The following is a 25,049-nucleotide window of genomic DNA, read 5'->3' as shown; positions in this document are numbered from 1 at the left end:
TAGAGCCCTCAACCCGGGTGTCAGCGCTGACTCCAGGTCATTAGCGTCAGAAGTGCACTGAATCGTGGGACGCCCAGCAGGCGTCTGAGAATCAGAGAAAGCCCGAGGGGTTACATATTTGGACGGCCCTTACAGGTTCAGTGTAGTAAGTTAGGCCCCAGGCCCAAAAACCACATCACTCAACAACGTTCGCCACTGTCAGCTGCATCGGGAGGCAGGTTTTGAGTAAGCTTCCCTGCACTTGTGGTTAGTGTGACAAAGGCTGCGTCAGTGAGAGGCAGATGGTGAGAAGACCTCTGACGGAAAGGCTCTTCCCGGCTTCCGTGCCCCACGAAGCACGGCGCCCCCGGATCCAGGGACCAGGCGGGAGCACCGTCACCCCGAGGGACGCCCCGCCTGCTGCGGACACATGTGGGTCACCAGCAGCAACCGCCCTCGAGAAGCCCCAGGTGTTCTGGAATCTGCCTCTGCAGATGGCTGAGGCTTCTTCCCCCTCCTCCATCTCACCAGCCCCCATGCGCCGCGCGGAGACTCAGCAGAACCGAACCAGCCCCGCCGCGCACTCTCGGCGCTCTTCCTGGGCTCAGACACCACCTCCCCGGTTCCACCACGGACCCGGCGTAAGGAAGCAGCCCACAGAAGCAGGACGGAGCTCTGCCTGCGGCCGCCTGGCAGACAAGAAACCGAGAAGCATTTGGGGAGAGGGGTGGTGAGCGCCGCTGACCTACGTCTGAATTGCTGAAATGCAGGGACCGTGTGTGTCCAAGGCTGCTCGTTACAAATAAGGACGCTGTCGCCGTGCATCACTGAAGGCCCCCCTTCCCTGTAAAGTGCCCGTGAGGCAGTGCTCTGCAAAGCCTAGGCTTTCTTACATTCGGGCAGCCCAGACGATTCTGGCCGGGACTCACTGGCCAGGTGACTTGGGGTGGCTGCACGCCCCCGCAAAATGAAGGGATCTCCCCACGCACCTCCCACCCGGCGACCCCACCGCCCTCTCCTCGAGTCCTCAGGAGTGCCGCACAGCGGCTGTCCATGCGGACGCAGAGACCCTGCGCCTGCGCGCGGCATAACCTCCACGCCCGCTGCCGCTTACCTTCTCCACGGGAGGAGCGGGAGAAAACCTCCGGGCGCAAGCCAGGAAGATGTCTGGCTCTGGCTTCCCACTCCTCACTTCGGGGTCATCGCCGAGGACGACGTGATGGAACAGGCTGAAGAAGCCCTCGTGTCTGCTGGTCTTCATTTGGAAGGACGCGGTCCCTGAGCTGGTGGCCACGGCACAGGGCACACCGTGCTTCTGCAGGTGGCGGATCAGCTTCTCCACACCTGGGGGCGGGGGGGGGGGGGGAGGCGTCAGTGATGATGGGGAGCAGGTACAGGCCGCGGGCCTCCAGGGACGCTGCGCCAGCTCCGTCGCCCCGACTCTGCTGCCTCTTCTCAGGCATTGTCTGATCTCACACAATGTCCTGACAGGGGTGGTCAGCACTGGGACCTCCCCACTCAACACAAACATCAGAGAGCAACTCAGGGCTCAGCGATAGCACCTCCCAAAGTAACAGAGGTGATGGTACCGGGATGACGCTGCTCTGTTCGCCAACCCTATCAGGGCAAACCAAGGGAAGGGCCCTGCACTGAGTACACAGGGCTTTGTTTTGCTTTGTTTTAAAGCAATGAATACACAAGGACTATGCTTTTGGTGTTTTCTGAGGAAACTCTGTATTGTACAGAAAGCAATTCAGCATTCCTCACACTGCTGGATACTGAACCAGCCCCCATCAGAGGCTGAAGAGAAAGGTCGCAGTGAAGCAAAGCTGCAGGACCGGGCTTCCCTGGTGGCGCAGTGGTAGAGAGTCTGGTCTGCCTGCCGATACAGGGGACGCGGGTTCGTGCCCCGGTCCGGGAGGATCCCACGTGCCGCGGAGCAGCTGGGCCCGTGAGCCATGGCCACTGGGCCTGTGCGTCCGGAGCCTGTGCTCCGCAACGGGAGAGGCCACAACAGTGAGAGGCCCGCGTACCACACAAACACACACAAAAAGAACAGGTGCAGTACCACCTACCAAGGGGTCAGACAGTGAAACAGGCTCTGCTTAACGCAGCTGAACAACAATAACAACAACACACCATGTGAAAGACACGCTTCCACGTTCCTATCAACTGTGGCGGTTAAGTCCAGGAAACCCGTACGTTAATGTATTATCCTTGGAGCCAATTAAGAGACCGCCAGTTATCAGAAATGTGACAAAAATGACAGTACTTTCCACTTTCAACACATGCCGATTACAACAACAGTAATGTCTAAATCCACACAAAGGTTTATCTAAAATAGTATTTTAAATAATCAGATAATCATGGCTGTTTCAGTAAGTACGTAAGGCGATGTCCCTACTTTCTCAATTGCTACAGAAAAGATTGACACGTTTTTCAATACCTGAACCCATTCGGAAAGGCAACAGATACTGTGATCCTTCAGAGAAACAGTCCTATGAGGTGCTCAGAGGAAAACGTGGACCTCAACTCCACTCCAAGACAACTAAATCAGCAAAATCTAGCACTTGGATGGATGTAAAAGTCAGTGTCCAACATCCAATCAAAATTACCATGCCTGCAAAGGAGGAAATACAACCCATAACCAGGAGAAAAAGCCAATCAATAGAAATGAACACAAATATGGAAGAGATGACAGATATTAGCAGATAATGACCTCACATAACACCTTGATAAATATAATTACACCCAAGTTAGGGACTGTCAGAATGGAAAAACAAACAAAAATAAAAGTGAGACCCAAATACACACTGTCTGCAAGAAACTTAGTTTAAAGATAAATACTCAGATAGGTTAAAACTAAAAGGATTGAGGGACTTCCCTGGCAGTCCAGTGGTTAAGATTTCACCTTACCGTGCAGGGGGTTCAGGTTGGATCCCTGGTTGGGGAGCTAAGATCCCACATGCCTGGCGGCCAAAAAACCAAAACATAAAACAGAAGCAATATTGTAACAAATTCAATACAGAATTTAAAAATGGTCCATATTAAAAAAATCTTAATCAAAAAAAAAGGACTGAAAACTATGTATTATGTCACTACTGATCAAGAGTCAGTGTAGCTGTAGTAACAAAAGACAAGTGGGCTTTAGAACAACGAATGACCATTATCAGGGATGACTAAGGACATTTTGTCATGACAAACAGGTCAATTCATCAAGAAGATATAGCAATTCTAAATGTGTATGCACCAAATAACAGACCTTCAAAATAGGTAAAGAAAAAACTCAAAGGACAGAAAGGAGAAAGACAGATGTTTCAAATTCCTCTCTCAGTAACTGACAGAACAAGTAGAGAGAAAATAAGTATGGTACTGCAGACTTCAAAAACACTATCAAGCAACTTAACCAAATGGACATTTATGTAACACTTTACCCAACAACAGCATAATACATATTATTTTCAAGTGCATATAAAACATTCAACAAGACAGAATACACTATGAGCCAAAGAACAAGTCTCAAAAATTTTTAAGTAACTGAAATCATACAAAGTAATTTCCCTGACCATAGGAGAATTAAAATAGGAATGGTATTTGAAAAATCAAAAACGGGAAGAAAGAAAAGATCTCAATCTAAGATTTTATCTTAAGAAAGTAAAGAGAAAAGAAAAAATAAACTCAAAACAGAAAACAGAAAAGAGAACGTAGAAAACTGATTAAACCAAAACCTAGTCCTTTAAAAAGATCAATTTAATTGGTGGGCTCTTAGCTAGACTGATCAAGGAAAAAAAAAAAAATCCAAGTTTATCGCAGTGAAAGAGGGACAGCACTACAGGTCCTTAAAATCATTAAAAAGGGTACACAAAATATGACAAGAAACTTCATGTCAATAAATTTGCTAACTTAGATAAATAAAATGGACAAGTTCTTTGAAAGCTAGAAAGCTCACTCAAGAAGACACTAATAACTTAACTAGCCCTAGCTCTATTAAAGAAATTGAATCTGTAGTCAAGAACCTTCCCAAATCTAGGACTGGATGGCCTCACTGGTGAATTTACCAAGCATCTGAGAAAGAAAGAGGAAATAAACAAACCGCAAGAAATTGGAGGGAACGCTTGCTTCCCAAATCATTTTATGAGGCCAGCACTTTCCTGATACCAAAGGGGGACAAAACTCACACAAGAAAACTACAGACCTGTATGACTTCTGAACACATACGCTTTATTTCACACTGAAAGGAATTTCCAACCAGTGTGAAAGTATTCTATGTGAAGGGTTTCTATGGGGTGTGAATCTATTACGTGAAAACATGAAAAAACCACAGCATTCAAGATTGTTTGCAACAAGCACTGATTAACAGCATGGAGAATTACATTTATCAATTAAGTTTCAGTAAAAAAAAAAAAAAAACTTTACTTAACAGATGAATTAAGATGGATGAAAGAGTGCCTATAAACAAACAGACATCTAATAATCACCTCTGTCTGGATACAGTGATTAAAGTTGAGCATCAACATGATTTGAATTTAAAACAAAATATTCAAATTGTATTACACAATAGTAAACCAACATATTAAAAAATGAAGCATATTTAAACTGATGCTTTCTCTAAAACCTACTGGAAAAAGAAAACTTTGCTGGAAAAGTTCTTTGGTGCTACTGATTTTAAAAATTTAAATACAGTTTATCTCATTTTAGCTTATCCTTCTAACATTTCTAGTTCTGTGAATATTTTGTAATGTACCTAATGTAACAGCACAGTACTATACATAATTAAGTACATACCAATAAGCCTATATTGGAGTGAGTACTCAACACTTTTATCCAGAGGGGAATGAATCAAAAATGGTTTTCAGATGACTGTTTTTAAATCAGACACAACATACTGAGCTCCTTGAAAATGTCTGAGACCAATACAAACAGGAAACCCAAGAGAGGGACCCGACCACAGCCTGTGGCAATTATGTCCCCTCTTTGTGGCTCACTTTTGTCCACCCTCACAGCAAGGATTAATGTTCCTGGTGGTAAAGCTGTGAAGGAATGCCTGTCAAGGGTCCTGCACGTAAAAGCACACACAGGAAGGTAAGGCCCCAACAGATGTTATCCATGCTCACCACCATTACATCAAACTTCAGGTTACAGTCGGTAATGAATTACTCGAACATCCTGATACATTATTGCCTGACTCCTTCAGAAATTCTGCAGCATTCATTCATTCATTCATTTATTTTTTAAGTGAACAAAAAATTGTTTTTAAATCAGGGAAATAATCTTTTAAAAAATTAGGCTTATTCTGTTTGGGTTTGAAAAACACACACGCACACACACACAGACACACAGACATACACACAAACCTGAAACACTTTTGTATCCTTTAAATACTGTACACCAACTTTTTCTTATTCAGTCATTCTGAGAAGACAAAGACTGAAAATGTGCAAGGAGTTCTGTCCTGTGGAGAAGCTGGTTCATTAGGTACGTAAATGAAATCCACTCAACAGCGTGTAGCCTTGGTGTGCTTAAGCTGGTCTCAGGGCAGGGCAGAAAGACAGACAGCTCTTGCTACAAAGAAGCCACACTCACAGGACTGACCTACAGGGGAAGAAATAAGAAATGTGGACCATCAGGGATCCTGACAGAAGAATGTTTCCATCTGACTTCATCCTAGAGACCTAAGATTGGTGGGAAAGGACACAGAGGCTGCCACGAAAGTGGATTTGAAAAAGGGAAAATGCAGAAAAGATAGCAGACACGAGTTCTTTCAGGTGGTGCTGTGGAATTCATGCGTTGAGTGGGTATATCCATCAAACCTCTAACGAGCTCAGGCATCATTTGTAACACTTCACCCTGAACCCAGAGAGGGTTCACTCCCAGGGGGGAGTGAACAGGACCCAGGGGAGATGATACCACACAGCAACACACACACCGTGTGTTTCAGGAAGCACAGTGCCGCTGCTGAGGGCCGTACAGGAAGGTGAGGGTCATGTCAAGGGGTCAGCCCGGGGGCTCAGCTGATGTAAGTGCCCAGCCACGTGGCAGGGGAACAGACACCCACACCATCCTGGCACGGGTGCACTGTGCAGGGCTCTGCTCAGCCTAGACCTCCACACGTGCGTTCCTCAGACAAGGCTCGGCCCCTCCTCACCCCAACTAGCATGTGTAAGGGCGTGGGCAGACCACCTCTCCTAGACGCTGACTGTGTGCTGGCCTGAAAGGTGAGCAGCCCAACACCACGGTGTTACAGGTCACAGGGATGCCACCAAGGGCAGTGGGTCAAACGGTGGCCCCCCAAATATATGTCCAAGTCCTAAGCCCTGGTGCTTCTGAACATGAACTTATTTGGGACAAGAGTCTCTGCAGGTGTGATGAAGGACCTCCAGAATCAGATCATCATGGATTTATGATGAGCCCTAATTCCAATGACTGGTGTCTTAACTCTGTTCCTGCTGTTATAATAAAACACCACAGGCTGGATGCTTTATAAACAACAGAAATTGATTTCTCACTGTTCTGTGGCCTGGAATTTAGATCACGGTTCTGGAAGATTCAGTGTCTGCTGAGGGGGCCCTCTTCCTGGTTCACAGACGACTGTCTACTCCCTGTGTCCCCACATGGTGCAACGGGTGAGGGAGCTCTCTGGGGTCTCTTTCGTAAGGGCGCTAATCCCTTTCATGGCGCCCCACCCTCATGACCTAATCACCTCTCAAAGGGGCCACCTCCTGATACAGTCACACTGGGGCGGGGGGGGCAGTTAGGGCTTCATATATCATGAACTTGGGGGTTGGGGGGATGACAAACATTCAGGTCATAGCAACTGGTGTCCTTATAAGAGGAGAGACACAGACACAGAGGAGAAGCCACGTGAAGATGGAGGCAGACATGGGAGGGAGGCGGCCACAAGCCCAGGGATGCGTGGAGCCCCCAGAAGCTGGAAGAGGCGGGAAGGATCTTCCCCTGGAGTGCAGGGGAAGGAGTGCAGCCTGCCCACACCCTGATCTCAGACTTGTGGCCTCCAGAACTGTGAGAGCATAAACCTCTGTTGTTCTAGGCCACCAAGTTTGCAGTCATTTGTGACGGCAGCCACAGAAACTGTGGCCCCAAGGACCCAAGGTGGCAGTGCTGGTGGTAGAAACTAGAAGCTGGGACCTTGATTCTGAGAAGACGACATAATTCATGACTATAAACATGAACGTGTGCTGGCAACGTTTCAGCAACTGTTAGCAATCAAGGGCGTAGCTCAGGAAAGAAAAAGGAAACACACACACACACACACACACAGAGGAAGAGAAGTCTAGCAGCTGCTCTCGGCATCAGTAGGAAGAGGCCCCAGGAACCTCCAGCTGCCACCTTAGACCCAGAGACCAGGTCACTCCGCTGGGATCAGCAGCCAGGAGGTGCGAGGGTGCTGGCAGCTACAGGAGCAAGTTCTCAGAGGTGCGAGGGTGCTGGCAGCTACAGGAGCAAGTTCTCAGGGGGGGGATCTTGACACCTCTCCTTCCTTACAGGAGACCTTTAGCAATGCCCGGATTTTAATGTCACTGTGGATTCCTAAGGAACACTTTGGAAAGGCATGATCACAGGCCATGAGTTCACATCCCAGGGCAGATAAGGGAGACAAGGTCCTGCTGAGTCACCCTGAGGTCACCCTTTCCAGGGTGGATTCTAATTAGAATTCTGACCTAAGTATGGGAGGATGGTGGGGACAACCAGACATTCCACCCTCCTTCCCAGGGCAGGGTTTGGAGAAGAGGACCATCAAAGGCAATGATAACTCAAGTGAAGGGTTGGTCGCCTTCCAAGACGAGCAAGGCCCAGAAGCCTGAAACTTCCATCCATCCCATAACACACTCAGAAGGACCTGACACGATGCCTTCCCAGTCTACCACTGTATTTAGGGCAGTGGTTCCCCGGCAGAGACAATTTTGACCCCCGCCCCCCGGGGCATCTGGCCACATCCAGAGACACTGTTTGGTTGTCACAATTGGGGGAGGGGGTGCTCCTGGCTCTGGTGGGTGGAGACCAGGGATGCCGGTCATCATAGGCAGTGCCGTACGCAACGTTCTCAGTCAGGGCAGTGTAGGAATGGCCTAGAAGTCCAGGGGTCAGATTCCTCACTCTTCAGTTTACTTCTCCAAACCTGCATCCTCACCTATAAAATGTGAGTAAGACCAATCCTGCCTACTTCACGGGACGAGTATAAAAACTGCAGATGATATAAAGATATAGGAAGCATGTTCAGTTTTCAATTCCAACACAAATAGGAGATGATGGAAAGAAAGGTGGGTGCCTTCTAAACAATTCACATCAAAAGTGGATTGATTTCCTTCACCTGCATCCAACAGAGACGGAAGCAGCGGAGTGCATTACTGTGGCTATCGAACTAATCTGAGAGTGATCAGCGCAATTTGTGGGGACCAGGACAGTCAAATGAGATAATTTTCCACCGTCAACTATTTTTTCCTTGCTGCCATTCTGCAGAAGTTTCAACACTGTGGCCAGAGTTCCCACACATGTTGTTTTCTGGGCATTATCTCAAATATAAAATTCTTTTTTTAAAAAAATTTATTTATTTATCTTGGCTGCGTTGGGTCTTCGTTGCTGCGTATGGGCTTTCTCTACTTGTGTCAAGCGGGGGGCTACTCTTTGTTGCGGTGCGTGGGCCTCTCATTGCAGTGGCTTCTCTTATTGCGGATGGAGCATGGGCTCTAGGCGTGCGGGCTTCAGTAGTTGTAGCATGTGGGCTCAGTAGTTGTGGCTCGCAGGCTCTAGAGCGCAGGCTCAGCAGTTGTGGCACATGGGCTTAGTTGCTTCGTGACATGTGGGATCTTCCCAGACCAGGGCTCGAACCCATGTCCCCTGCATCGGCAGGCGGCTTCTTAACCACTGTGCCACCAGGGACGTCCTCAAATATAAAATTATTGGTGTTATCGCCTATGCTCTGGGGAATGGTCTGGTAAGGAAACAAAGTCTTTCCCTGTGTTCCTGTCTAGGCTACCGCAGAGATGCCGAAGGCACCAGCGCGTGGAAGCCTGCAGCGAGCCCCTAGTGAGGGTCCCCTCCTTTCCACGGGTATCTCTCAGAGGAGGACTCTGTGGTGAGGTGCTGGAGCCCCACTCAACATGCCATGACACTGGGACTAAGGTCCCACTGAGTGTGTGCTCAGGGGGACACAGAGCAAGACCCTTCGCCTAGTGGCTGTGTGACTTGCTTTGGGGGAGAGGAGTCAGGCACAGCTGTGACATTTACGGGAAAATCCTTTGTACAGCATGCAATGACCACCATTTTCTACCTCGCCTGTCCAGGAACTTTAACAAAATACAACTTCATAATCCGTGAACGGCTTCTGGTATTTAAAAACAGAAATGAAATTTTTTTTACTGCGGTTTAAAATATCATAAAGTTTACCATCTTGTGCATTTTTAAGTGCACAGCCAGTGGCATTCAGGAGCTTCAACCTTGTTGTGCAGTGGTCACCACAGCCAACTGGAGAACTCTCTCACCTCCCCAGACAGAAACTGTCCCCACTGAACACTGCTTCCCCCCCGCCCCGCCCCGCCCCGGTAACCTCCACACCACCTTCTGTCTCTGTGACTCTGACCACTGCAGCTGACTCCTGTCACTGAAATCACACAGTATTTGTCTCTTCCGTCTGGCTTCTTTCCCTGAGCACAATGTCCTTAAGGTTCACCCGTGTTGTAGCCTGTGTCAGAATTTCCTTCCTTCTTAAGGCTGAACAATATTCCACCGTAGGAATATAAGACATATTATTTATCCAGTCATCCATCAGTGGATACTTGGGTAGTTTCAAGTTTTTGGCTATTATGAGTAGTTGCTTTCCATTCTTTAAAAAATACAATTTCTTTTATTCCTTGAAAAGCAAGTCGCAGCTGAAATGTTTTGTCCGTTGCGCACCACATTCCCGAAATAATTCTAGGAGTAGATCTTCCAAGACTGAAAATGAATAGACTCATACACAGCTGAGCACTGAACAAGAGGGGTTTGACCTACGCGGGTCCACATACAGGTGGATGCGTTTCAACAGTAAACACTACAGGGCGACACGGTCCGTGTGGGTTGACTCGGCAGGTGAGGAGGAAATGCAGACACGGAGGACCGACCATAAATTACAGGTGTTGCTCAAGGTTCAACTGTACCCATCGTGTCTGTGCACACGCTGCGTCCCCACTGCTGGGTGGCTCGGCTACAGGAAAGCTGTGGGGTGCGGGGCAAGCCAGGCAGCCCCTGGAACCTGGCCGTGTTCACTGGGACGACAGGTCACTCCTCCCCCAACACAGGTGCCACCCACCCCTCGAGTCCGCACCTGTGCAGTCAGCACCCACTCCTCAGACACCCAGAGCTTGTCCAAGCGCTGGAAGCCACTCTCCTCAGCTGCCGACACCCGTGACTGAACCATCACAGCCATCTATCTACCCATTTTCTCTCCACTGAATCGAGGGATCTTTCAGTAAGGACTTCTTTTATCCATGATCTTTTCCTCCCAAGTATTTAAAAATCCGCAGGGGAACCACCACACATTGAAAAACAAACTGCAGCTCCTTCATTTGAGAAAAACCTTTACGCCCCCAGTTAAGTAATAGCTAGAATCACAGGGAGACAAGACATGTATCTTGTGGCTCAGTCTAGGACGTCTCTGTCATAATTTAGTCAGTAACAATTCAGGTACCTGGCAGTCTTTGAAAGCCAGAATACTTAAACCAGGAAAAAGGAGTAACGTCCATGTACATCATCAAATAAGTCAGACTCTACAAGACAAGGGGAATCAGAATTGTCAAGGTCTGTCACCGGCATTACTGACCAGCAAATGATTTTGAAGGAGCGCGCCATCACGATTGTGGTTTGTTACCACGTCCATACTCAATACTGTCCTTTCACTGCTGTTGTGATTGATTTCATGATGAGAAAAGCTACGCGTAACCTGAGACTCACATCTTTTCTCAGTATGTGCTGTCTGCTGGATTCTTTTTATGTTTGCAATTCTACAGCTTCGGTGCTTAAGTAATAATGACTCTTGAAACTTCAGTTCCAGTCCTGGTTTCTCAGGTGAATGTTAATTTTTGCCCGTACCACGTCACACTGTCACCTCACATGGGACTGTGTCCACTCAGACCTTCTGACTCCATCTTCAGTCAAGCCCTCATAGCCTGGTCCTCCTCCCGGCTAACTCTCCCCTGCCGTCGTCATCATGGGCCATAAACTCAGAGGAACTCTCCCCCGCCCCCCGCCATAGGTTTCCCTCTGGCACATCATCTCTTCAAAACTCCCACTGTTCTAGAAGCAGCAGACAGCTTAGCTCAAGACTAAAGACCTAGTCGAGTGGAAGTCCTTGCCCATTTCTCAAGCACATCAGCAGTAGAGGCTTAGCTTCAAGCCGCCTCTATCTCACATGCTCTCCGCAGTTTCCCCAAAGTTCACGCCCCCGTCCCCACCACAAAGCTGCCACTGCTCTGAGAATATCCTGCTTTATTTTCCTCCACTCCCCTTCCACCACTCTTTTCTGAATTTCTTTTTGACGTCAAACTATGTTACTGTAGATTTCCACTTAAATGGATATGCACGTGTCCTAAGCTGATTATACACACCTTTCTTTATGTGCCCATGTGCAGCCACCCAGCACCAGATGCCCTTAAGGACTGAGTAAAGGAAGAGGAAAATTACAGGATGACCCTAAGGAAATGAATGCCTTCTTGCCAGGACGGTGGACCGTACGTTCAGAAAGTGGGGTGGCAGGAGCTGCAGGAGCCGATAATGTTTGCTAATAGCCATGGGGGACTAAGGGCATAAGACACATGAAGAATAAAGTAGAAGAGACAAGCAAAAGGCAGGGGGTGCGGGGGTGGAGACAGACATAATTACCCAGGCTAAAGCAGGCTGGCAAAGAAGAAACGGGCTTCGGTAGGACTGGGACTGGGGCCCACACCACGGAGAGCGGTGTCCGCTTCGCGGCTGGGCTGTAGTCTTCAGGGGCGATTGGGAGAAGAGCGCAGGCACCCGCTGAGCCCCGGCGAGGACCATCCCCCTGCCCAGGGAGTCCCCACGTGTGCTGCTCTCTAGCTTATGTCGGGGGGCCACACTCCACGGTGGACACGGCTGAGTTCCTGGTTTCCTGAGGACCTGAGGCTGCAGAGCACAGGGAGACTCTGCTGACGGGAGAGCAGGGACTGGCTGCCCCCCAGCCGCAGAGGCCTGGGCACCACAGCCTTGGCTGCCCAGGGAACCGGGGATCAGTGTGCACTTCCGCTCTTCTGCTGGGTGATCTCCTGAGCAGGAGGAGGGGAGAGAGCTAACCCGAGGGAGCGCGGTGCGGCGGGGGCGGGGCCGGGGAGGGGGGCTGGCACCTCCAAGGGGCCCGTCTGACGGGCAGCGCGTGGGCGATCGCTCCTGGGCTTGGCCTTGTCCCCCTCCTGTCCACTGGCCCAGATGCCATGCCCTGGGCTCTTCTGTGGGAAATCCCCCCCATCCCAGCCCGTGAAAAAGAGCAGGAAAAGTAGGAGCCAGGCCAACAGGAGAATCTTCCGGAGGGTTTCACACCAGAAGAGGCACTGACTTTATGAATGGCCTTCTACACCAGTTACTCTCGCTGAATTATGCCAAAATACATCATTTCATCCACCTCAAAGAATCCATGACTGAAGAAATGTGCTTCAAAATACAACAGAGGTACCAGCATCCTTCGTGGGGATCCTGTTAAAAAGGTCTCCTTACGTCCCACAGCAAAAGTTTTTCTTAGGCTAGGCCACAAACATTCCAATACTTCTTGTCAAAAAGTTGTGCCACGATTCAGAAGATGTCTCTTCCCAGAAAATAATTAGACCTTTCTCTGACCTACATCCTATATTTCATCACTAAGGCATGTGGTAAATGCCTACAGAACATACTGGTCAAAAGCATTTCCCTCCTAGATCATTCATGACCCACTTCAAGGAGAGGCATCCAAAGCATTCAGTCATTAGGCTGCTGATAGGAAGGTAATCAAGTCACGTATGCCTGGACTTCAAGCCCCATAGGCCAGCCCTACCATCCAAGTGGCTGGACCCAGGCAAGGACACACTATCAGGGGCTAATTTCCTGGTGCCTGGCCCAAGCGGGACACACCTACATCATAATCAGGGCCTGCTTCCCCTGGTGACTGGCCCAGGCAGACATGCCTGCATCATAATCAGGGCCTGCTACCCCTGGCGAACTGCCATGCCTTCCTTGCTAAGTACCTGCTGGGGCCACAGCTCTCACCCTGAAGTGAGAGCTTCGTTCTCAAAATGAAGGATATTGAATTAATAACAGACCGTCCCTACAGACAGCCACCTTTTCTAATGGGCTCAAGATGCCTTCCACAACCTAAAATGCCCCACCAGAAAATACATGCAGAAAGAAAAGAAATGGAAGTCAAGGGTTATGCTATCATCCACAGCTGCGTGATGGTAACAAAGCAGTAAGTGAACAAGATGAAAACCTAGACCTAGAAAGAGGGCAGCGGTGACTTTTTCTAGTTATAGTCACCACACCCTGGACTCCCCAGGAGGTCACCTTTCCGGTGGAACTCAGGTTTGGCTCAGATAAAAGAGGTGATGGGAGGAATGCAGCAGGGGTGGAAACCAGGGGGTGAAGCACGTCTTTTTGGGTTGACAACTTGATCTCTGTCCTTACTGTTTTTGTGACTAACATGTTATAGAACAGAAACTCTAAGGAAATGTGCTTCCGGGTCTAGGTTTCCACACAGCCTTTCCTTCGGCTCCAGTCTGTCCTGCGTTGTCCTCCTGTTCTTCTTCCCCTCTGGGGTACGTATAATTACCAAATACTGCTTGTCATGCTAACCCACTCAGAACGTCCAGTGGCACCTTCTGACCTTGGTCCCTGGTCTCACCCAGCATCCTAGCACGATTTTACATGTCTCCTGTCTGGTGCGTTCTTGGGCTTTTCCTTATACTCTTGTCATCTTCTCATGCTTAGCTCACCTCCCAGTTATGTGTGTGGAAACGACCTCATATTTTCAAGGAGACACTTTAGAACCACTGATATAAGTCCTTACTCTCATCTGTGAGGCTAGTAAAAGTTTAAGTATACACAAAAATTCTTAGGCTAAAAAGCCAGATTCATTTATTTACTGAACAATCAGTAAATAAAGAAGTCCTCTACCCCTCTTGTCTAGAAGAGGTGAAGGAGTAGCACAGAAAGAAGAGTCATCCAGGTGAGTTCTGTAGGACTAAACTGTCTTTGAAGAACTAATTCTTGCCTCACTTCTATGGTGAAGGTGTCTGGATTCAGTTCTCTTCTGTTGCTACCTACGATTAGCACCTTACTTAACTCCTACCTAGTCACTGGGAGAGACAAACGAGGATACTGCAATGATTGGATCACCAAGCAGATTTCATGATATAGACTTGTTGGCAATCCAGCCAAACAACCACACTAGCTGGATGAGACATCATATTTTCTTGGAATTGTAGTATAACATATCTCAAGTAAATCTTAGAATATAGGACAAAAATTCTAGAAGGAAAACCACTTGAAAGGCTTGGGTGAATAAGGAAGAAAAAGGATATTTACATTCCTAAAACATCACAGGTGCTTTGTATGTTAAACCATGAAAGAGACTCCAGGTCAAATATGAACTGTATAGACAAATCCTTAGCTGGATTAACTAAGAAAAAAAAACAAAAACAAGGACTCATAACTACATTCAGAAATGAAAGATGGGACATTAAAACCAATGCCACAAAAATAAAAAGGATTAAAGGAAAATAATACGAAAAACTGTATGCAAACAAATTGGACAACCTAAAAGAAATAAATTGCTAGAGACATACAACCTATCAAGATCAAAGCAAAAAGGAAGAGAAAGTCTGTTCAAATCTGTAACTCTTAAGGAAATTAATTCAGTAATCAGAAACCCCCCAACAAAGAAAAGAGGACCAAATGGATTTACTGGAGAATTCTACCAAATTTTAAAGAATTCATACTCCTCAAACTCTTCCCCACAGTTAAAGAAGATAATATACTCTCAAACTCATTCTATGAGGCCAGAATTACCTTAGTACCAAAACCAAACAAACAAACTACAAGAAATTGATACAAATATACTCAGCAAAATACTAGCAAACTTACTTAAATAGCACATTAAAAGGATTATACACAATGACCAAGGGGGAACACAAGGATGGTTCAACATACAAAAATCAATGTGACGTACCCTATTAACAAAATGAAGGACAAAAACCACATGGTCATCTCAACTGATGCAGAAAGAGCATCTGACAAAACTCAGCACCCTTTCATGTTATAAAATACTTAAACTAAGAATAAAACTACCTCAACATAATAAAGGCCATATATGAAAAGCCCACAGCAACATCATTACTCGATGTGAAAAGACTGAAAGCTTTTCCTCTGGGATCAGGAACATGAAAACATGCTTTCTCTTGTCACTTTTATTCAACACAGCACTGCAAGTACTAGCCAGAGCAAATCAGGCAAGAAAAAGAAATAAAAGGCATCCACGTTGGAAAGGAAGAAGTGAAGTTATCTGTTCCCACATGACATGCTCTTATACATAGAAAAGATTCCACACACATACACAAAACTGTTGGAACTAATAAACAAATTCAGCAACATTGCAGGATACAAAAATCAACATGCAAAAATCAGTTGCATTTCTATACACTAACAATGAACAACCTGAAAAGAAAATGTAAACGCTTCCATTTACAACAGCATCAAAGAGAAATAAAAGTTAACCAAGAGGGTGAAAGACTTGTACACTGAAATGACAAAACACTGTTGTAAGAAACAAATAAATAAGACACAAACAAAGAAGACACACATAAATGGAAAGACATTCCATATTCATGGACTGGAAGATTTGATACTGTTATGATGTCCATACTTCCCAAAGTGATCTACAGATTCAGAGCCATCCATATCAAAACTCCAACAGCAATTTTTGTAGAAATACAGAAATCCATCCTAACATTTATATGGACTCTCAATGGAATCTGAAGCACCATAACAATCTTGGAAAACAATAACAAAGTTGGACAATCTCACACTACCTGATTTCACAACACATTACAAAGGTACAGTAATCAAAACAGTGTGGTGCTAGCATAAACACAGACATACAGACCAATGGGATAGAATAGAGAGCCCAGAAAGAACTCCTCACACATATGGCCAAATGATCTTCAACAAGGCTACCAAGACCACTCAATGGCGAAAGGATGGTCTCTTCAACAAACTTGTGCTGGCAAAAGTGGATATCCACGTGCAAGGAACAAAGCTGAACTCTTACTTTATACCATACACAAAAATTAACTCAAAATGGATTAAAAACCTAAAGGTAAGAGCTAAAACTATAAAATTCCTGAAAGAAAACATGGGGAAAAAGCATTATGACACAGGATTTTAAAAATATCTTCGATATGACAGTAAATGCACAGGCAAGAGCAGAAACAGCCAAATGGAAGCACATCAACCTTAAAAAGTTCTGTGTATCAAAGGACACAGTCAACAGAGTGGAAGCGCAACCTATGAAATGGGGGAAAATATTTGCAAATCATGTATCTCATAAGTGGTTTATATCCAGAATTTATGAAGAATTCCTAGAACTCAACCAGAAAAAAAACAAATAACCCTATTAAAAAATGGGCAGAAGACTTGAACAGACATTTCTCCAAAGAAGACATACAAACGGCTAACAACATAGGGAACGATGTTCCGCGTCATTAATCGTTAAAGAAAGGCAAAAACAAGAGATGATCGCTTCACACACATTAGGACAGCTACTATCAAAAGGACAAAAAAATGACAAGCGTTGGTGAAAATGTGGAGAAACTGGAACACTTGTGGGCCGTTGGAGGAAGAATAAAATGGTACAGCCAGTATAGAAGACAGTTATAGTGGAGCCTCAAAAGACTAAAAACAGAATTACCTTATAGTCCAATAATCACACTTCTGGGACCATACCCAAAAGAAATGAAAGCAAGGTCTTGAAGAGATATTGGTATACACATGCTCACAGCAGTGGTTTTTACAACAGGCAAGAGGTGGAAGCAACCCAGTTATCTATAGACAGATGAAGGGATAAACACAATGTGGTCCGTACTGGCATATGATTCAGTGGAATATAATTCAGTCTTCAAAGGGAGAAAATCACACGCTACAACATGGATGAACCTTGAGGACATTATGGTAATTTTAAAAGCTAGTCACAAGAGGACAAATACTGTATGAGGCACCTAGAGCAGTTCAAATTCACAGAGACAGAAAGAAGAAGGGTGGGCACCAGGGGCTGGAGAGAGGGAGGAATGGGAGTTAGGGTTTAATGGGGACAGAGTTTCAGCTTTGCAGTGTAAGAAGTCTGAGAGATGGGAGTGGTGATGGTCACACGACAACTTCAACATTCTTAACGCTACCGAAGTGTACACTGACACACTGATAAGATGGTAAATTTTAAGCTGTTTCTTGTGACATCAGTAAAGTTTGTCAGGGTTACCGGGTGTGCACACAGCCCAGAGGCAGCTGAGGAAGGGAGTGTGAATAGCGGTGCATGTACCCGTGTGTGAGGGGGGTGTGTGTGCGATCCAAGCACAGTCCACGCGGTTTCTGTGCGACACAGGCAGCGGTATTAGTAGGACCCTTTGACAGAAAATTCTCTAGTTCCAGGGGGCACTCAACCTGCCCCTCTGGATATGTGTACAAATACAGATAACAACACGTTTCAAAGATGATGATGACTCATATGAATACGATACTGAATCCAAAACTACTGCTTTAACTGTAAGCTTTTTCTCCCTTAGCACCAGGAATTCTAAAGACTGAATATTCACCTTTTCTCCTAGAAGAATCTTAAAATAATACTTCATTTTTAAGCATTTTTTGTCCCTGTAATCTAGAACATTCTTGACCTTCTCACTTGTAGTAAGAACCAGCAGGCAATTCCGTTGTGATCAACCTTCAGTTAACATGCCCCAAGGGAGAAAAATCATCTTCCGTTTCAAAGGAAAACAAGTAAAGAGAGCGATAAAGGCCATACAAACAGACATATCAGAACAGAATTATGCCTTTAACTTAAAAAAAAAAAAAACTTCTTTGGGGGAGACTTAGGCGCTTGCTTATCATCAACATGTTAAAGTTTGCATAGCTGCTGAAACCTTAGTCGTGCTATCTGGCTGTGAAAAGAAAAAGCCACCTAGTTTAAACTTTGAGCCAATTCTGTCAGGAATGTAATCTTTACATAATACTGATGCAAACAAAATGCACATGCTTTTGGACCTCAGGAGTCAGGGAAAGGAATGTGGTATATGCTTTTAAGAAGCCTTTAAAAACACAAGACTGAATCGCAGCATACAACAGCATCCACCAAACTCTCTCTCGAGTCCCTCTGAGCCTCACAAGGAAGAGACTCTTCCAAGAAGTTATCAAGACCAAAGGACAACCCTAGCATGCCCCGCATGAGTCTGCGAGGGTCACTACTACGGCGAGAAACACGACGGCGAGGGTGGCAGAGGGCGGCACCTGGCATGAGCGCGGCGGTGGGGAACACCTCCTTCAGCTCCGCCTGGCTGGCCTCCACCAGCTCCTCCCTGGACGTCGGGAGCTGCAGGGTGTCTATGATGATCTGGGCCGCCTCCAACGCCGTCTTGCCCATGACCAGGGACTTCACGTCCCAGCTGTACTTCTTCCCATAGCGACCGCAGACTGCCTCAAACACCACTGAGTACAGCCGTTCAGTATCTGCGGACACAGTAAAACGAAAACACAGAGGCTTTTAGGGTGCGCACGGTGGTAATGCCAAGTCTACCTCAGAGAAGCACGTGTGTTCACAGTACAGGCCAAGTTCAGGGCGGAAAGCTCTCTCGGGGAGACCTATGGACGTGGGGGAGACGCTCTCAGGCCATGGGGACCAGACGATGCCCGGGGCGGCCTGCTCTCTGCTGCTCGGGAACGTTACAGGCTGGCCCAGAAAGGAAGTCTCTATTACGGTGAAACTGCCTTGTCTACGCGCACGTACGCATCTGGGCCTGAGCACGCGCCTGACACCCTTGGCTGGTCCTCCCAAGCGTGCACCGTGACGGCAGCACGCAAGGGTCTGTGTGCGAGCCCTCCGCTGTTAGGGATGCGTTCAGTGTCCCGAGAAACTACTCCCCCACCCGGCGGGAGCGCCGGGCCACGAGGACAGATACTCGGGCGTGGCTCTGAGTAGGAAGACGACTCCTGTGCTTCTCGTTTCCTCTCACGGGACCAGCTCCCTCACGGCACTTGTGTCATCAGGCGTGGGGGGCGGCCTTCCCCCACCAAGCCTTCCTGCAACGTACCTGGATGCTGACGCTCTGTGGTGAAGGGATCAGTCCCAAGAGGCCGCCACCCACCCAGTGGCTGCTTCTCCCGGAAGCTGACCTGCCCTTCCCCTCCCCACCCGCTAAATGTGTCGTGCTAGGGCCTCCCGGTCGGCTGCTTCCCCGGACAGGCCCTGGGCCCTCAGCCCCACGGCGGCATGCTTCAGCCTTGACGATGACCAGCAACAGAAAGAGCTTTTCCTTCTTCTCTGCTTTTCAAGACGAAATCATCTACAGCTGCGTATCAAGTACGCAGAATTCATCTCCAGCGCTTTAACTCTTTGGGTCCTCACTGTTCTACCACGGGCTGGATTCTGGGGGGACGGTGTAAGACACACAACAAGCAGCTCTCAGATTTCCACCCTCCGACATACTTGCCAGACTGTGCTTGAGCATGACCCCTGGGCTGGGTAATAAATTCCAGCTTTTGTTTCCTTCTCTTCTTTTGGTACAAAAGAAGGCGGGACTTGAAGAAAAGTCTTCCCGGGCTCCTTGGTAGAAGCAGCCAGTGTTTGCGTAATAACCTGAGTGGTTCTAGTTTTTCTAGAACCCACGCTGCACTTAATCTCCCTAAGGAAGTCCCAGCAAAGAGGGAAGGGGCTGGTCCACCCCTCCGCTGGACAATGAGGGCGGCTGTAACACATGCTCTTCTACATCCTTCTCGCCTGTGAGGGGACACAGAGGGAGGGCTCTTAGGGTGGTGAGATGGATGGACTGGCAGGGAGGCTGTACACTTTACTTTCTACATGTGAGCACTTTTCTTCTATCAATTGAGAGAGAGAAAGACTGACAAAAAGACATCATCGGCACCAAGCGAGTGAGAAACCACTGATGGGTTTGCGAAGGCTAGGGAGTGCCAGGAAAAGCAGCAGAGGCCGGGTGGGGAGTTAACATGAGGGACTGGTGCCGAAGCAAGTGGACAGGGAAAGACACAGGAGCATGAAAAAAGACGAATTCTGAAGACAGAAAACAGCTGTATTCTTCAAAAATGCTTCAAGCAGCGTTTATTTAAAGCTGAAGCTTTTAACTTAAAAGGCAAAGAACGGTGGAATTATAAATCTGTAGGAGACTGTGCCAACAGCCACTTTTCTTCACAATTTAGATAAAATCACCCCAAACCCTCGGTGGAATAATCGAGGATCTAAACGCATCGCCCAACTCCTCAGACCCAGCAATGAGTACACCAGCTGACAACAGCGTACGATCAATGAAAGGGACAGCATTTTGAAAGGAAAAGGTTCTCCAGAAGCTAAACTAAAATGAAGCCGCATAAAGTAGCTGTGCTCTGCGCCATGCTTCTGAGTTATTTTTCACAGGAAACTCATGTGGTTTTCCACAGGCCACGTGCAAACAAGCTGCTTCCTTCCTCAGGTGTGTTAGGAAAATACTGCAGGTACACGAGAACCTCAGCCCTGGGTGGCGTGGTGGGGGGGGGGGGGGATAGGATACAGGCAGCAGTCCCAGCAGGTGCAGATGAAGGGATTAGGCAGGCAGTGACACGAGGGCATCGGATGGGGGGGGTTGTGAGGGAGGTGAGCGGACAGACTCAGCCCAGTTTCGTCTGAGGCCGAGCTTCTGCCCTTGTACTATGCTTAGTAACAGCTTTTATCATGGAGAACATATTTAAATGCTGGCTGAGTCCATCCCAGACTCTGAGGATGGTATCCGTTTCTTCCAGCTTACGAAGACAGAAGGGGTTAGCGTATTTCCCCACTTCTCTCTTGTACAAAGCTGCACCGAATCCAGTTCGAAAGGCATGATCTGCATTATTTAACAGCAAAACCCCTCAATCAACCCGAGAGTAAGAAGCATGTAGGGTAAGAGCTGGCTTGGTTTCTCTGCTCACCCCACCTCCGTTTCTGTACCACACGGACACAAAGCAAGGACTTCCTGATCTGAGAGGAGCTGGGAATCCCCAGCCTGGCCACGTTCTGGCTGGACGTCCCAGGAGGAGCCACTTCGCCTCGGTGACCTGCAGCTTCTGCCGGGGGCACCGTGGGGAGCAGCGGCCACCCGCAGGCCCGGGCGCGCTGGAGGACTCCGGGCTGGGAGCTGGCCCCGCCCTCGGAAGCCCGGCTGGCCCTGCCCCGCAGCTGGCCGGCCGCTGGGAGCTCAGGACACGTGCTCGGCGCCCCGCTGGGCCTCAGCTTACCCGTCTGCACCTTGGGGGGGGATCTCCCCTTGGGCACACACCTGCTAGCTGCCTGCGTCAGCTGAGCAGGTAAACCGGCGCGCAGCCGTGAGCACAGCGCCCGGCCGGCCACCCCGCCTCTAGGGCTGTCTGGGGCGCACGTGCCCTACAGCGGCTCCGCGGAAGGCGGTCAGGGAGCATCTGTGAGCTCAGAGGAGACGACGAGCTCTGCTTTCCCTGCCTGCACGCCACAGCTCCCAAAACGGCAAGGGCTGCTGCATCTGACAAGTCACAGGGCCTCGTTCCAGGTGCTTTACTTTAAAAGGAAGTGGTAACCATTTGGGATTCCTTCCAACAGTGTTACACATTCCCTGGCTTCACAAATACTTGTTATCTGACTGCCCGGCCTCGGACAGGCACACTGACGCCGTGTCCCCAGCCCCATAATCCATAAACTTCCGGAAACAAAAGTTCTCATTAGGCAGCAAAAACAGAGTCAGTTTCTTGGTTTTTTGTGTGTTTTTTTTTTTACGGTACGCGGGCCTCTCACTGCTGTGGCCTCTCCCGTTGCGGAGCACAGGCTCCGGACGCGCGGGCTCAGCGGTCATGGCTCACGGGCCCAGCCGCTCCACGGCATGTGGGATCTTCCCGGACTGGGGCACGAACCCGTGTCCCCTGTATCGGCAGGTGGACTCTCAACCACTGCGCCACCAGGGAAGCCCCCAGAGTCAGTTTTAATGTTTAATATTTCGGACACTTAGCCTGAACCTTCTCGCGCTTCCGTGTACAAGCACCAACGGGCTTTGGATTACGGATGCTGCCCCAGGCCACCGCCGTCCTATCCCCGCCCCCCCACTCCCGAGCGTACATATCACGGAATCAATGCATTGCTCTTTAAAATAGTAATATAAAAATCGAAATACAACTGGCTCCTCCGGTTTTAGAAACAGACTGTGGACCCACATTGCTCTCCGGTCAACTTACACCTTCCATATCCTGTACACCTTGAATAAAGTGAGATAATGCTTCTCAGAACTTAATATATCTTGAGAATAGTCTTACTTTCCGATTACTAAAAAAAAAAGAAGGGGGAAGGTGACCTAAAGACACTGTTTCGTGCTACAGATAGTTCCTTAACGATACAACATACCTTTCTACGTGGAAAGGCGGAAGGGCCCATCTTGGGCTAAAATCAAATGGTCACCATCTGGCAAACAGGAAGTTGTAGAAGAGGAAGCAGACTGATGTAGCCGGCCCCATGCTTCCTCTCACCCAGAAATGGAGCAGTCTTCTTCAATGTGGTGAAAGCTATGTAGTTTACGTGTGAGAGGGCTTTAACGATAAAAAGGCGGTGCACGGTCCATTTTGATCCAACTGGTGGTGCCATTTTTCTAAGCCACCGAGGTAGTATATAGTAGGTAATCAATCACTGAATACACTCCTTGAAAAAATTCACTTATTTTGTTCACCTACCACTGGTTCCCCTAACCCACTGGTTCTCGAACTGTGGTCCCTGGACCAGGAGCATCAGGAGTGCAAATACTTGGGCCTCACCCCAGATCTACTGAGTAGAAACTGGGTGAGGCCCAGCGCCGTGTGTTTTATCAACCTCCCCCTCCCACCAGCAGGAAACTAGGGTGTGCGTGCTCCACACCGGGGAGAACCACTGACCTGACCTGTTTTTGCCAAAGTCCTGTGGTCTGCGGTCAGCGATTTTAGAAACAGATCAAGTTTAACCAAGAAAAGCTTGATTTTAACGATTACACGCATAGATCTATTAGCAGAAATTAAAGAAAAACTAATCTATTTACACTTTCCTCTGTATTGCATCCCATGCATACTTAAACTTTTTTTTTTCTTTTGAAGAAACATGTATATCTTGGAGTAAACTACAGACAAACAACGTGATGGAACATACTATACTGAAAGGATAAGTGAACTGGTTCATTTCTCTCCCAAGTGGAAACTGAGAAGGATTTCTAGCCCTGGGACCACAGAACAGGAAGCAACAGCTGTTGCCGGGTCCCTCGGTTTGAAAACAGCTACTGAGACAGGCGACACACTTGCTCTCTGCGCCTTCTAGCAGGGGATCCTTGATTTCCTCCAGTGATGAAGGACCTCACTGGAAAATAAGCGTCCATTCCCCAAAACGGACCCTTAGGTCAAGCGGCAACAGCCATCCTACAGCCTAAGCTCTAGGTGACGAGAGCCTGCAGACGTGGCTGGCGCTTCTCAGGAAGACAGGTGACGGGCCATCTGACCCGGCGCGCTCTGCTCTCAGGGGCCGCCCAGGGCTTTTCTTGACTTCTTCGGGCGGCCCAGCTTGCTAAATAACTTCTAGCACCCTCATGGCGAAAAGTGTTTGTGCAACAGCTGTCAGCTGCCGTTCTCCATGCTCCCGGCACACGGCACGAAGCCCAGAGCCTCTATCGGTGCCACGCCTGGCTCCGAGTTGCCTCTGCCGTACCCCTGCCAGGCCAGGCGGCCAGGGCGTCCACCAGCCTGACCGGCTGCTGTGACGAGCAAGGCCAAGGCGGAAGAAGGTACCTGCTAAAGGCGCCAGTCACCCCAGGTGCGGTGGAAGGGCACCGGTGGATCTGGAGGAAGGCAGACGAAGGTGTGGACATACCAGGTTCTGAGAGGGGCTGGCAGGGGCACAGCCTGAGGCAGGAGGCGCTACAGGACAAAAGGCCCTTCTGGGAGCCAAGGAGGACCTGCCAGTGGTGAGCGCTAGCGGAGGCGCCTACGCCTAGCTCTCTGTGGGAAGACTCAGCCAGTGTTTGGCTGAGCAGTAGCAGAAAGGCCAGCAGCGGAGTGGACAGCCCTCCCGGGAAAGGGGCCGGCGGCAGGGACCACCTGGTGGAGGCTGCGGGGGGGGTGGGGGGGCAGGAGGTGGCTACCATAAGCGGGGCACACGGCATGGCTGGTTTGGGGGCATATCTATCTGGCTTTCCCTGGCCCGTCCCGCGTGGGAAGCTGCAGGCGCGAAGCACTGATCGCTGCAGGGTCTGGGGTCCAGACGCTCAGGAGGCCGTGGGTCGGTGCACGGCTGGCACGTCCCATCTCTTGAGCGTAAGGCGTCTGCCAGCTCTTGCTTTCTCACTCTTGGAGTCCAAGGTCCAGAGGCCACTGTCCTCCGAGTCGAGACAGCCACCTGGCAGGCTGCGCCAGCCCGAGAAGGACAACGGTCCCACCCGCAGGGGGCAGAGGCTCTGTCTCCAGGACAGGACGCCACTGTGGAAAGCCACCGGGTGAGCAGAGCAGCTGTGGAGACTGTGCGGGATGCCCCAGACATTCCAGTCCCATTAAGGGAGACAGGCACTGAGCCGGTCAAAGACCCTGGGCCACACGCTGGACCCACGGGCTCTGCATGGATGGCCCTACGTCTCCTCCTGGCCACCTGACCCTCCACAAACCCACCCTCAGCACGTTCCCAGCCGGAGGTAGGACCCCACTCCCTACCTAGCTCTGTTCACCTCTCCCCTGGGTGAAGCATTCCTCTTCACACAGGTGCATCGGGCACATTCTCTGTGAGAGGAACTGAAAAAACGTTGTTAAGTGAGACAGAAACATCCTTGCCAAGTTAAATA

At 48.7% G+C, this 25,049-nt stretch overlaps 1 protein-coding gene across 2 annotated transcripts in view; it reads right to left on the bottom strand.

Annotated features, from left to right (window-relative positions):
* PUDP (pseudouridine 5'-phosphatase) overlaps positions 1 to 25,049 on the bottom strand; it is a 98,894-nt gene that overhangs the window by 46,187 nt on the left and 27,658 nt on the right. For both annotated transcript variants that reach the window (XM_059050120.2, XM_067023754.1), the window contains exons 2-3: positions 18,508 to 18,726; positions 1,094 to 1,323 (exon numbers count right to left, since the gene is read on the bottom strand). In XM_059050120.2, coding sequence (XP_058906103.1) covers positions 1,094 to 1,323; positions 18,508 to 18,726 — 449 coding nt within the window. The remainder of the gene's footprint in view (positions 1 to 1,093; positions 1,324 to 18,507; positions 18,727 to 25,049) is intronic.

Source organism: Kogia breviceps, chromosome X (genome assembly GCF_026419965.1).
Source record: "Kogia breviceps isolate mKogBre1 chromosome X, mKogBre1 haplotype 1, whole genome shotgun sequence".
NCBI classification, from domain to species: Eukaryota; Metazoa; Chordata; class Mammalia; order Artiodactyla; family Physeteridae; genus Kogia; species Kogia breviceps.
The sequence above is the reverse complement of the archived record's forward strand: the minus strand, read 5'-3'. Positions and strand labels throughout refer to the sequence as shown.